At 36.9% G+C, this 15,266-nt stretch overlaps 1 protein-coding gene across 1 annotated transcript in view; it reads left to right on the forward strand.

The window, feature by feature from the left end:
- The window catches only part of LRRC7 (leucine rich repeat containing 7), a 298,856-nt gene that overhangs the window by 231,510 nt on the left and 52,080 nt on the right, over nucleotides 1-15,266 (forward strand). Inside the window, exons 17-20 of the mRNA XM_067563316.1 lie at nucleotides 1,427-1,627; nucleotides 10,961-11,072; nucleotides 11,311-11,491; nucleotides 12,428-14,102. Coding sequence (XP_067419417.1) covers nucleotides 1,427-1,627; nucleotides 10,961-11,072; nucleotides 11,311-11,491; nucleotides 12,428-14,102 — 2,169 coding nt within the window. The remainder of the gene's footprint in view (nucleotides 1-1,426; nucleotides 1,628-10,960; nucleotides 11,073-11,310; nucleotides 11,492-12,427; nucleotides 14,103-15,266) is intronic.

Below are 15,266 nucleotides of genomic sequence, written 5' to 3' on the forward strand. Positions count from 1 at the left end.
TATATTCACAATGATAAACTGAGTTCTATTGAAGACCATTATATTGTATGACTTGCCTCTCTTTATGTAGCTCATTTTGTTACAGTGTATTTTTCAATGCTCTTTGATCATGCATGGACTATATGGCTTGATTCCCAGTCACCCTTAAGGTTATATTGTATTCTTATATTTAAATCATGGCCCAGATTTTGTGGTAAATCAAATTCATAATTAGACTGCATATAAATATTATTATTTTCAACTGTAAATCAACCACAGCTTTAGCAAGGCTATATTTTACACATCATTTCCAATTTCTTTTTCCTGTGGGAGTTCCATATTAACTTGTAATATAATATTCATGCATTTACATATTTTATTGGAGAGCATGTCAAAACATACTATCTTTAATATATTCTTTATTATAGTAAAGAACTGAGTGCTAGTTCCTATAGCTTTTAGTTTTCAAATCAGTCATGTTAGACATGTCTGTCAACAGATTTCTGCTGCATTTGAGGATATCAGATATATTTTCTATTTCTTTCTATATAATAGAAATTACTGTGCTATATGTATATCTTTAAGGATTTGGTTATGCCACCCTGAGTCGCACTGAGTAGTACAGAAAATCAGCTTGACTCTCTGTGGAGGTATTATTCAGTGTGACTTGCTGCTAAGTCTCTAAGGATTTATTCTCCTGTTTTTGTTTACACATAAGAATAGATCTGATTGCGATCAGTGCAAGCTACATGTACATATCAAGGGACAAATAGTTCCCCAATAGGTTAGATTCTGCTCTCAGTTATTCTGGTATAAATCCAAAATAACTCCATTGAATTTAGCAAAAATATTCTAGATTTTTAGAGGTGTCATTAGGAGCAGGATGTGATTTGATATGATAGTGGTCTTGATCTGAGAGTAGAATCTGAACCACAGTATCCTCACATGGTAAAAAAACTAAACATAAAGGGAAAGATTCTGATCTGTGATTGACATCAGAGGAGATATACTTTAGACTGACACTAGTATAACTGAAATTAGATTCCAGCCCAAGGACTTTGAAAATGACTCATGATTAGATCTGGGTGAAATTAATGTTGAATGCGCTTAACTGTTTCAGCAAAAAAGAAAAAGTTTAATTTTGACATTTTTTAAATGAAACACTTTGATTTTTTTAATTGAAACTACGTTGTGAATTTTACTTTAGTTTTATTTTTTTGAAAGGTAAAGATAATGTCGAATGAAACTAAACGTTCAGCCACTGAACTGAAAATTAGTTATTCACACAACTCCACTCATGATGACAAATGTTTGTAACACTTTACTCAAATATTTTAATTCACTGCTTGTACATTATACACTTATCCATAGTACTGTAACCATAGATTTAACTTGCATGTTATTTTTATTTTGTATTTGTGCTTTAATTCTTTTTATAAATGTTCAGGTTGAAATAAATCTAAAACGTTATCCAACTCCATACCCAGAAGATTTAAAGAATATGGTAAAATCTGTTCAAAATCTGGTGGGCAAAACAAGCCATGGAGTGAGGCCTGAGAACTCAATGCCAGCTGTCAACAGTGAGCAATCTATGAAAGAAAAGTATGAGCACAAGTGGCCTATGGCAACAAAGGAAATTTCGGTGGAGGTAATATTACAAGATTATTGTTACTTTCAAGAGCTCAATGTGGAGTTTTAACCTGGCTCTAATACATGACATTGTTTTATATCTGATCTTAAAATCATAAGCAATTGTTTCTGTTTTAACTTTTTTATTAGAATCAGATTAATTTTTCCTAGTTTTTCTCTAAAATTAATAGAGACTCAATTTCTCAATTTTCAATCTGAGTTGATGTAAGGATTTATTCTGCTGTTGATGTGTGCATGTAACTCCCCTAAATTTTAATGTCAGTGAAATATACATGGCAGTAGCAGAATAGACCTTATAATAATTTACATCTCTGTCATATACTCATAAATGTCTTCTCGATTCAAATAAGTAATGACAAACCTAATAATTTAGTGCAAGATTCTGCCTTTTACTTACATTGAGCCTGATCCTAAGGTCACTGAAGTCAACAAAAGTCTTTCCATTGACTTCAATGAACTTTGTCAGGCCTATTAAATAGAATTTACTACAGAAGTCCGATAGATATCAATGGAACTACTTGTGAACTAAGATGCTATTCGTTGTGAGTGTGAGTTGCGGAACCTGGTCCTTAAAAAATTAGATACTTATCAAGAGAAGGTAAATCTTTATATTGTAAAAGGCTGCAATTCTAATGTGAACATTGTTGAAAGTTATCTCCAAAATTTAGTACTAACTTTATATGGAGCCAAATTCAGAGCTGGTGTAAGTAGGTTCAGTTCCTTTGATTGCAGTGACATTTACTCACTTATACAAAGTCTGAATTTAGTCCCTTTTTTAAACCAAATGTAAATACAATTTAAAAACATGATGATGCTTGCAATACTCATTGATCATTTTATAACATACCTGGAGAAATCCATGGAAACCACCTCACACACTTTTGGAAGCCCCTACAAAAAACCCAGATTTTTAAAAGAAAATAAATTAGAAAACAAAGTCATTCTATCCTTATCAAGTTTTCTTTTCGCCTCTTTGTAATTTAACTGTTACAATAGATGCATTATCCTTGAAAGGTGCCACCCTGTAGCCAGCTGTTACTGCGTAATTACATTAACTTGTCTTCTCCCATTGAGCATGTACCACTGCAGATTGGGTTTTCACACATCCAACAGACCCAGTAACCATTGTCTAACTTATTGCACTGTTATTTGTGTTTTTCATTTATAGTGAGAACATTTCCATTTCTTTTGGGCTTGTTCCTAATAAAGCACAGTTTAGCAAAATTATTTTTCTTTAGGACTGTTTCCACAAATGTTCACAAAACCTAGGTACTGTTTCAGTTGGTACTTTGAATCAGAGTATTCAAAATCAAATCATTTGCTCTTTTTTCTTTACAGTCCTTAATCCAACTGTTATTTCTTTTGACTCCCTGAAATACATTCTAATAATTTAATTGTGACACTTTCACCAAATGTTACAATCCTGCTCCTTCAGTGAGGGTGTTTGTGCGGTTTTGTAAATTTGTATTGTCTCATCTAGCTTTGAACTCTGACACTCTTAATAGATTTTTTCTAATTTTGTTTTGTTTTGTTTCTTTTTTTATAATAATCATATCAAACTGCAAACATTTCACATGCTTTTCAATCCAAAATCATTACTATCATAATCTCTCCAAAAGTTGCATGACTAGAATTTGAGCCAGATCTGCAACAAAGGCATCAAATGACCATCCTCTATTTCCCATGTTGTAAAAAAAAAAAAAAAAAAGGTGGTTCTTTCATTAGGATAAGTTAGTTTTATGTAAAGAACAGAACTGAGCCATTTCTGTCCAAAGCAAGGGGATTAGATAAGCCGCTTCTATTCAGATCTACAATTTTATGATTTGAAGGACATCTTAATCTATTTTCTTTATAAAGTACATGAGCATTATCAACTTTCTTTAAATAATTGGAAATGTCTTTCTCCTTTATGGTTAAATTTAGCTCTTTTGGGGATGACAAAGAAAAGGCATGGTAGAACAAACTGAAATGATTTGATAAATAATTTTACCAGGATCCCACATTTAACAATTGAATAAAACAGATCTAAGCTCTGTTTTGCTCTTCAGATAATTAGTGGACAGTGGCCTAAGTCTCTTAAATGAACGTTCAAATGCAAACTTCCTAAAATTCTGGGGTATTCTGATATAGGATTTTGATTCAAGCCAATTTCTAATAATTAGATCAAATTTCATTTTATGTAAAATGCTTCATCCTTAGGAGCTGGGACAATCTTCCATTCTGTACGCTTGTACTTTTCCTTGCAATTAATTTATGCACACAGACGTTCATGAAACAGTCCCAGTTGTCAAAGGAGTAACAAGCTGCATTTCAAATCCCTGGTACCATCCTCCTTTTTCAATAACCAAAAAAACAGTTTTAGACGTTTTCCATTAAATTAAATTATGACCTTTTCATTGTCTTTCTATTTCAGAAACGAAGGCATTTTAGACAGAAAGCTATATGATGAACTAGTTCATTCTCTATATTTTACGGAATCATCAGAAATGTCATAGGTATCCAAATAAATAACACTATAGCTTCACAATCTTAGATTCATGTAAACTCCACCAAATTCATTTGACAGGTTTCTATGTAACAGGAATATTTTGATTTTGAAAAATCCACTTTTTATTTCCATTCTACAGCTTCTCTTCCTTAGTGTTGATTCATAATGACAGGTTAATTCCTTTCGCCATGGAAAGAAATTAATTCTTAGATCATTACAAGATCCTATTAACTGTTTGTATTCCATAATTAAATCTCCTCTCAATAATCCCTTTTTAGAAGACTGAACATACTTAGATCCCAAAGTCTTTTCTCATAAGATTCCCTCCATATCCTTGTTGCTCTTCTCATTTTTTCCCCAAAATATCCATGTCAAATTCATCAAAAAATACTTAATAAAATAGTCCAAAATGGGCATCTCCAATGGAAATATGGCTTCCTTAGATTTAAAGCCAATTTCTTATGTATACAACATTTGGTATCTTCACTAATTGACTTTAAATGTATATGTACTGTATGTACTACATACACTAACTCACACTTCAGTCTGACTTCCTTTTTCATGTTTACTTACATTCTATTTCTTTGTGTCCCTCAATATTGTTTTCCCTAAATATAGCATCATACATTTTGTATCCTATTGCCAAACTCCTTAATCTAGCCAGTTTTCATGTAATTTGGTATTTTCCACCATTGTCACAACTATCTTATATCATTTAATGCAGTCAGATTTAGACCAGCAACTTGTTCTAAATAACAGACCCTTGAATTAGTGTGTAGAAATTAAATAGAATTCTTCCTAGATCTGAACCCTTGCTACTTCCATCTATGAGGACATGTTTAAGGAGGGAGGATTTACTTTCCTCTATAAACAATTGAGGACAAATGATTAAATTTAAACCTTGCTGCTCTCATTTCCCACCTCCTTCAGCCACATTTCTTTCCAGCCATTGTACTAGTTATTACTCTTTTCACCTTGCTGATTAATTTCCTTGGGCTACTTCATTATTTTATTGAAAATGTTGCTAAAACTAGGGGCTTGTCTACACTCGTGGTTATGCCGACAAAACTTTGTCGCTCAGGGGTGTGAAAATCATAGGTAAATCATATCCACCACATTCCCTGCCTGTTTTTTTTTGTTTGTTTGTTTTTTGTTTGTTTTTTTTAAAGTCTATTTGATGGTCTTCCAAGGGATTTGACTTTTCTCGTTCAGAGATAGTCCCTCTCCCTTTTGCACATGCAGAAGTTCTTCTGGAATACATGCATTTCTTATTGATAATTAACCCTTTTATCTTGTTGCACATCAGCTATCTATTCACTATCACAGATCTGCTTTATCCTGTGCAATTGTGCCCTGAGTATTAGAAGGAGTTTGAACATGACTTCTTTCTGGCTTTTGATATCACTTTGTTATGCTCTTGCCTGCTTTTTTCTATTTTGTTGGTCCCAACATGAAGGATTACCAACATTTCCTTTCTTGATATCTTCAATATTATCAGTCATTATGAACTTCACTCTTGCTCCTGGGAAACAATTCACCATCTGTTTTCCTTTATTTTCTGTACTTGTCTCCATCTTGATATTTCTGAAGAGTTCGTTCCCATGTATCACAACTGCCTCTCTCTTTGTTCTGTCCTTGGTTTTGTCTTGTAACTGATTCTGTTTTCATTAGTAATGCTTCCTGTATACCTCCATATGCTCGTTCAAGTTTAGGCTATTATTTTGAATGGACAAGGATACTGGTAGATTGAATAGAATAGAATTTGGTTTTGTATTTATAACATCTTTCACACTCAAGGCATGCCAAAATGCTTTACATAGAAATACTAATCTGTATAGTATGTGTCAATTTTTGGTGGGGAAAGCAGACTAGAAGCTATGATGGAAAAATCATATGTATTGTAGAATAACTCATAAAACAAATAGGTTTTTGTTTGTTAGCTGCCTATCTTCCTCATGTCAAAGAAAAGTTAAAAGAATTTTTATGAACTTCTGGTTCTTCCTCTCTTTAAGCAAATAGTCTTACTTTGGGCGCTTAACTTGCAGAAGTTTCATAGCACGATATTGGGATTCTAGGTTTTAGACAGAGAAAATAAAGAATTCCAAAAGAGAAACTGTCTGATTCAGACAACATTCATAACTTGACTTTGAAAATCCCAAACAGGAAGGAGAAAGAAGAACATACAGAAAGTTCAGAGGTACAATGTGAAACTTAATATACACTGTGCTTCAAAAATTACAGTATATTACAGCTTGAGAAAGCGACACACATACTCTTTCAAAAAGGACATTGGATGATGTCTGTACACTGGGGTGGAAACTGACTTATGCACTGACAAAATGTTATTGCATAATGGCCAGCTTTAAGTTGTGTGTTTGTTTATTATGTTGTATAGGAAATACAGAATAGTATAAAGGAACTGTAACTCTGGTGTATAAAAGTAATTTAAGGTCTTGAATATATTACAATAAACATGGAGTACGTGTAAGAAACAAATATATATATTTGTTTTACCAGCACTGATGGACTGGCTAAACTGGCTGATAAGGAATCTGAGTTTTGCTATTTTGAGAAAATATAAGTACATTTAAGGCAAAAATATTAAAATATTACTATATAAGTATAATAGTACTCCACAAGGACTGTATAGGCAATCCTCTGGCAATCCTATCGCTTAGTTTTGCTTTCGCTCATGTTACTAAAAGCAATTAATAAAGTATAAACCTTGTAAAACTATGAAAATAAGAGCAATAGCAGTATGATTTTAATGTAAACTATTGTATATTTTCTGATAGTGCAATTGTGTTTTTGAATATTTCATCTCTTTTCTTTTTTTTATTGTCTCCACAAAGTCACTTAACTTACTATTGATGGAATAACTTTGCCAACAAATACCAGGGAAACTGGGCCTCCTAGTGCCTCAAGACTCCCTAGTGCCTTAATTCTGTAGTATAAGTGGTTTCCTACAAATATACCTCCAGGCAGACTCGAACCACCTCTCTTCCCCCAACATTCCCTCCATCACTTCTACTTATAAATGTCAACTTTTTCCTCCTCCTTCCTTGTAACACCACTCATTCTTTCCTTTCTCTCTCTACTACCAATCCTCCTCCTGCAAATAATCATCCTCTTCCCCATGACAGATATCATCCCACCTTCCCCAAACTTGTATCCACCCAGAAGGTCTTTCCCTAAATCTGTCTCCCCAACTCATCTACCTCCAAATCTCTCTCCTGAGGCTGTATCCCACGCCACCCTCCCTGCTGCTTGATGCTGGGTACCCCCACGAGACAACCTTCCAGAACCTGTGTTCCATCAAAGTGCCCCTTATGGCTGTGTTCCACTAACTACCTTCCCCAGGGTCCCTCCTCAGACTTGGATTCCCACTGTAACTCCTCTGGATAGTGTGTTTTTCCACTATCCTCCCTCCCACCTTGTGTCCTCCACAAAGTCTCCATCTGAAGTCTCCTCCTCATACCTGAATCATCTCCATGTCATGGTGGGAGGGGAGGAGAAGGAGGAGCATAGAAAACTGTCCCTCTTTATGTTTCCATTCCTTTCACCTATCTGCCCTGTTCAGTGATTCCCTAATTTTAATTACCACTCCATGGTTCAAACCACTATCTCACTTCCCTTCTTCCTCTTTCTTGGTTCTTGGTGTTTTCCGAGCATATCTGATAGCTGGTTAGTACAGAAAATCAGTCAGATAGTAGATGCCAGACAGTACAGAATTTGGGCCCAGTTTCATGTATGGAAATACAAAGATTCTCAAGAAGGAAAGCAGTTACTGTCTAGTTGGAAATGAAAAACAAAGGGATAGATTGGGCTAAAACAATTTTGAGTGAAGTAAGAGATCATCAAGCAATAGCAGCTTCTGGGTGAGTGCATAGTGAGCAGATGTATGAATCTAGAGCACTTCTGATTGGAGGGGAGGTTGTTGACTTAAGAGGACAGTTAGGATTTGAGTTGTGGATAAAGAATCTTATGCTGGAAATGACAGCTGTAAAAGAAGAGCTAAGTCCTGGGAACAACTGAGAAGACCACTCAACCATATATTATTTTACTTTTTAAATTAAAAGGGTCCAATCTTACACAAGCTGAGGACTCAGTTTGTATTTATTTTGGTATTAGGAAGACAGGCACTGAAATAAAGTAGGTTTAAAAAATTAGGATCTCAGAAAAGGGCAGAGCCTAGGAAATCCCTGGAGTTAGTTCCTCTTATCCTTCCTTAACAGCCCCTAAAATCAAAATATTGTTGCCCCTTTTGACCCGAGTTGCAAGTCAAAGTTTGGAGCCCAGTGGATGTACCAGATGGGAATAGAAATTGGTACTAGTCAGGTATTTCTTTATGCAGTTTTGTTTATTTACAAAGCATGTACAAAATCCTGTGTCGCTGACAACAGAAGGAATGAAATAACAGGAAACAGCTTCTTTTGTTTAGAGCACCAGGAACATTCTTTCCAGCCTGTGCGCCTGACCCAAAAACCTCTCCCCATGCTTCTTCCAGGGCCAGCTATCGTACTTTCAGTGGCTCCCTTCCATCTGTGCGGACATGAAGGTGCTCGCTCAGACTTTCTTTCTCGTCCTGCCTGCCCAAAACAATACTCAGTAAAAGCTCATGATGTGGGTTCATGCACTCCTTTTGTCTTTGCTGGGGCTTATGCTTACAGTTATTTTAATTTAAGGGTGAGTTCACACCTATGAACCTCAATCCCGTAATGAGTTTTCACGCAGCTCTTAACAATATCAGAAACCACACTTAAGGGGCACCATGAACTGATGAGTAGATTGGTGGACTAGGAGACCTAGGTTTTATTCCTGGCTCTGCCATTGACTCGAAATAGATAAATCTATGCTTAAGTTTCCTTATCTGTGTGTTGCAATAATAGCACTTATCTATCTTGGTAAAATGATTTGAGCTATATGGATGAAAAAAATATGTAACTGCTAGGTACTATAAAAAAAGGGTTTTATAAGTAGATTAGAGAGGAGTCCGAATTTTTGGGATTCTATCAGACTTTTCAGCGTTCTCTCTGCATTTCCAACCATAATTTCTCTTTACATTATTGTTTAAATTCTATGAATTTAGTGAATTTTGGTTTTTGAAATGTTTTTCAATTTAATCCTAATATGAACTGCTCCATTCTTCATTGAGTGGTGTCCTTGTGGGTGCTCCGCTTCAGGTGTCTGATGTGCCCTCGTGTCCGGATCAGAGATTTTCATCTATAGTTTCCGCTTGGGTCACACATGCGCGGCCTGACTTGCAGTGCCGTTGGTGGTTTGAGCTACGTGCACGCGCATGACCTGAGTCCCTCAGTTTCTTCTCAATCTCCAGCAGTCCAAGATGAAGCTGCAACAGTTCCTTTCATTCGACTCGTTCTGACAGAAAAGTTTAATTAGTAATTAATATGTTAGTTAGTTTAGTTGGTTAGTCAGTTACTACTTCCTTCTCTTATTTACTTTTTTCTTTTCTTAAACTCCTTTCCACTCTCCTTTAGAGTAGGTTTTAGTTACCCAGTTACTATGCCCGGTTCCCCAGATTTCAAAAGATGTACCTTGTGCAGAGACGCCATGCTGGTGTCCGACGGCCATGCCCAATGTATACGATGCCTCAGTGAGGGACATCTTACGCAGAAGTGTCCCCACTGCATGAACCTCAAGGCAAGGGCAAGAAAAGATAGAGAACTCAGGTTGAAGTTAATACTAATGGAAAACTCCCTAAGACCTGCCTCAGACCAAGGGCGTGAGCCTTCACCGTTGCCATTTGACCGACAGGATAGGAAGAGGGCTTCAACTCCATCAAGAAGCTCGCCAAAAAAGAGGCTAGCACTGATCAAAATAATGGTCACCCAGACCCCTTCAGTGTCCACATCCTCTACAGCACCAAAGGAGCATCATAGTAAGGGCACGGAGTCGAGAGTCAAAATACCAAAGACCTCCTCCAATCTGGCACCGACAAAACCTCTGCCGGCACCGGCAGCCCCAGCACTGAAAACTACATTTTGTTTAAAAACAGAAACATGTTTTATCGGTCTAATTCTTTGCAGCAGGAATCTTAGGGCAGGTCAACATTACTGCTTAAGTCTATCTAACTTACGTTACACAGGGTATGAAAAAGACACCCCGATTGACACAAATTGCAGCAACCTAAGCGAAATAGAGTGTCTTCACCAGATGCGCTATAGCGGTGCAGCTGCATTGGTGCAGCTGCGCCAGTGTAGTGCCTCTAGTGTAGACCTGCCCTTAGAAGCACACATCTCATTTTCTCCTTGCATTGTGTAAGAAAGCTTTTGAAGTTCATCCTTTGCTTTGAACATTTTCAACATTTGCTTTGAAAACACAGATTTGACATTATTATTAGCCTCAGTTCATAGAAAATTCTTTTGGAGCCAACATAGCATTTTGGTTCAGGGCAGCTGTTGAATTTGTAAACCTCTGTCCCACTGTAGTCAGAACAAATGAATGAGGAGTACTTAATTCTTCAATAAGTAAATAATTTTTCTAAATTTTCATTCATTTCTACTTAAATTTTAAATTTTTATAATCATTACTCCATCAAGAATGTGTGTGTGGTCTTGACACATCTCACAAGTTCTATCTAGTCCATCTGCATTTTCAGAATATACACACTATCATCAGAATATTAGTGCTTTGTTGTTATAATATTTTATGAAAAAGTAGAATTTTAGAGTGACAAATTCAGCATGATTAGAATGATCTCATTGTCTGTGCTTGGGTTTTTGTAGTTCCATGTTCATGACGGATGTGGCTTTCTTCATTGCCTTTTGCAAGTCTACTTTACTATAATTCCATTTTATACTTTGGTATTATTCTGTCTCTCAGGATTCCTATGGACACCCTGCTAATGACATGAGAATAGGGGAACTTCACCCTTCAATGGCTGAGGCTCCCTTGTATCAACCCAAACTTGTTCTTCTGGGTAAAGAAAAGAAAGGTACTATCTTCACTCCCAAAGGGGTTCAGTGAAGACATTTATAATGCATGCAGGTGCATAGATGACCTGGAAATAATACATTGTGCTGCCATGTGTTGGATACTACACTCTGATTTAGATATCTTACAAGCATGGTTTTAAATATATGCATAATATTAGTTTGAAAATTTATTTTTCCAAAATGTTTTGTTTCTGACTGCTCCCAACCACATGTAATGCCTGTTCTATTTTATTTCAGAATCAACAGATGAGTCTGAAGCAGATAAAATCCACTGTCTCAATAACAGTGTTTCCTCAGGCACTTACTCAGACTATTCACCTTCCCAGGCTTCCTCAGGGTCCTCTAATGCTCGTGTTAAAATGGGGTCCTTGCAAACAACTGCTAAAGAAGCAGTGAATAATTCTTTGTGGGGCAACAGGTATGTATATGGTTACTGGGTCTGACTCTCTATTGCCTTTCACTTTGTGTAGCCATATAGAGATGTACAAAGTGCTACTGGGTGTTTTAGCATTTTACACCCATTTTGCACTGATGAAGGTAACAATACAAGGTGAAGACAGTGGAGAGTCAGGCACTCTGTTTATATTTTCTAAAGTGAAATAACCACACAGTGAAAGAGCATAGTAAATGAGACTGGAACATAAGGCTTGCACACAATAAGCCTAGGTCCTGAGCTGCAGCTGAGGAGTGGTTGGCACACCTCAGGATTGACAGAGTGTTTGTAACCTACCTTAATATTCCCTGAGCACTAAGTCTGAGCTGAGACAGGACCCCTGCACAAGTAAGAGAAGCCTGAACGCTGCTTTAATTTATTCTGAAGCTGCTACAGCAGTTCTTTGCCACCCAAATATGTCCCTATACATGGGGAATCCTCCACAGGCAGATTAAGCTTGCTTTATGGAGGCACCATTGCCTTGCTGCAGAAGCACAAAGCTGCCAACTGGACAAGAGGATCGGGGCCATTGTGCACCAAATTTTCAGAGGCTTTGTTTTGCAGCCTGGTATTGTGTTGGTTTCTGGTTTTTGACAGCACAGGTTTTTATAGCTGAATTCTTTTGTGCAGAGTTACCCACTTTGCTAGAAAATATGTTATATTACATTTTAAAAAAGCATTAAAAGAATTATTTAGGTTGCAAAGCCAAGCTCTCAAAAGTTAAAAAAAAAAAAAAAAAAATGCCGGATTTTGTGAAAAAAACATTGGCATAATTCATATATATTGTAATATAATCCAAAGGGCTAAATATAGATGAGAAAATGTTAAGATGTTTTGTAGGAATTTCTTTCTGCTGATTGCTCACTTATTGTAACAGAAGCCCAGATATTCTTTATTGAATTTTATTTTTACTTTTTGCAGGCTTACGCAGTCTTTTCCACAACCTCTTGAGACAAAGCCATTACTCAGCCAGCTAGAGTCTGCTCCAGTGGGAAATCTGCAGCAGCGCAATGATAGGCGTCCAATGAGTGACACTTTTGCTGACAGCTGGAATGATAGCCCACACTATGATAACACAGGATTTGTTGCAGAGGAGAGCACAGTGGCAAATCCTAGCACTAACCCTCTCTTATGCTCTAAATCTAGAAGCACATCTGCTCATGGACGCAGGCCTTTAATTAGACAAGACAGGATAGTTGGCATTCCCCTGGAACTTGAACAGCCTACACTCAGAAACACACCTGAATCAGAAGTGCCTCCTCCCAATCCTTGGCAGAATTGGACCAGAACCCCAAGTCCTTTTGAAGATAGGACAGCTTTTCCTTCTAAATTGGAGAGCACCCCCACCAGCAGCCCATTACCTGAAAGGAAAGATCATGTCAAAGAATCTGAAATAGCTAGCACTTTTTCTCCAGGAGTAGCATGGGAGTATCATGATTCAAATGCTAACAGAAGTCTTAGTAATGTCTTTTCACATATTCATTGTCGTCCAGAGTCTTCTAAAAGTGTTATTGCAATCAGCAAGAGTACAGAGAGGCTTTCCCCAATGATGAGAGATTTAAAAACTAATAGATTTAAGAAGTCGCAAAGTATTGATGAGATAGATGTTGGTACATATAAAGTTTATAATATTCCATTAGAAAACTATGCATCCAGTAATGACAATGCAGGAACCCATGGAAGACCAGATAAAATGATAGGACAGGAGCATGGTATGTCTAGTATGTCGCGTAGCCAGTCTGTACCAATGCTAGATGATGAATTGCTGAGTTACGGAAGCGTTAAGGTACAGCAGCAGCAAAAGCCTTCTGTTACAAAAAAAGTCTATCAGTTTGACCAAAGCTTCAACCCCCAAGGAGCAGTGGAAGTTAAAGCAGAAAAAAGGGTACCACCGCCTTTTCAACACAATCCAGAATATGTTCCTCAGCAGAGTAAAAACATTACCAAGGATTTGATTAGTCCAAGAGCCTATAGAGGATATCCCCCCATGGAGCACATGTTTTCATTCTCTCAGCCCTCAGTTAATGAGGAGGCTGTTAATCCTCCATTCTCAACCCAGGGATCAAGATCAGGATTTTTGAGAAGAGCAGATTCGTTGGCAAGCTCCACTGAAATGTCAATGTATAGAAGAGTAAGCGAACCTCATGAACTGCCTCAGAGTGATAGGTATAGCAGACCTCAGTACAGAGCAGCTATGGAACGCCAAAGCAGTATCCCAGTGTCTGAAACCCAGTTCCTCAAAAGGAATGGCAGGTATGAAGACGAACATCCATCATATCAAGAAATGAAGGCTCAGTCTGGAAATTTTCCAGTTAAAAATCTTACACAAAGGAGGCCATTGTCTGCAAGAAGCTACAGTACAGAGAGTTATGGTACATCTCAGACCAGGCCAGTTTCAGCTCGGCCTACAATGGCAGCTCTATTGGAAAAGATACCATCTGACTATAACTTGGGTAACTATGGTGACAAGCCTTCAGATAACAGTGATATAAAGACAAGGCTTACCCCTGTGAAGGGAAATGAGAGCTGTGCTAAAATGCCTGCTGACTGGAGACAACAGCTACTTAGACATATAGAAGCTAGAAGGTTAGACAGGGTATGTTTGGCATTTCTCTGGAATTAATGCTCTAGTTTTACATTTTAATATTTCTAAGTATGTGCACGTACAGTGGTGAATATCAAAATTTGCTATTCTGAGGTTCCCTGTGTTTGTGTTATGGGGAGCTCATATGTCAAAGGTTTTGTTGACATAATATATATAATCAGTTAGTATTGGGGGTTCTTGGGTAAAGTGATTTATAAAGGCTCTGTATAAAAGTGTCTGGTACAAAAAACATGCTTTATTTAGTTACTACTTTGACACTGTCTGAAACACTACAACCATAATCTCTACCAAAGAGCAGAATCAGCTGTAGCAGGAGATTCTGAACAAAAACTAGAGAGGACTGAATCTTATTGGAAAAATCTAAACTTTACTGTTTTTTAATTTCCAAAAATAATATCACTTAACATTTTACCCATACTATATGTAGGAAGAATTTTAAAAACAAATTCAGAGAATAGAAATAAGATTGAGAGTGGATGATCTGGACGGAACTACCATCAACATAAATCTAGCAGTTCATGTATCCTGTAGAAAATAAATACATTCTGAATTCATTAGTGCAGTTAGCCACAACAAGGTGTCTGGGATACCCAAGAAGGGCACCAATGGCCAAAGGTTTCAAATCCTAGCTTAGTTTGTTGCTATTTTAAATTTAATGAGCATGACTCTTATATCCCACAGGTGTAAATTAATGGAATTATGCCACTAACCGAGATCAGAATCATGCCCCATAGTTCCAAAAATAATTTAAAAATTAATTGTCAAAGGTATTTTATGCAACATATCTCCCTACTAGGTAAAACAGTTCATAGCAGCAAAAGCAAAAAGTTGTAAGGAAACTATTACAAAACCCATTCCCTACTATTTTGAGTAAATGTATTTTAAAACTGTATTTCCTTGGCTTTTTTTTAATGTTCTTAGATTATTTGGACCCAGTCTTCTTCAGTCCTTCCGTGATCTTGAATGTCCTTTCCTCAGCAGTTTGTGGCCCAATAATCATTTCCAAAACCCACTTCCTACCTAAGGACACTAAACCGGGAGGGCCTGACTCATACCTTGATGGAACTCTGGGGATGAATGTAAACAACATTACACAGCTCTTTTATTACCTTCATGGAAAAAAATGAAAATTCATAGTGGCTAGTGGGCGAGAAA

This window comes from Emydura macquarii, unplaced genomic scaffold (assembly GCF_026122565.2).
Source record: "Emydura macquarii macquarii isolate MOO-44397 ecotype Brisbane River unplaced genomic scaffold, CSIRO-AGI_Emac_v2 contig_2481, whole genome shotgun sequence".
Classification (NCBI taxonomy): domain Eukaryota; kingdom Metazoa; phylum Chordata; order Testudines; family Chelidae; genus Emydura; species Emydura macquarii.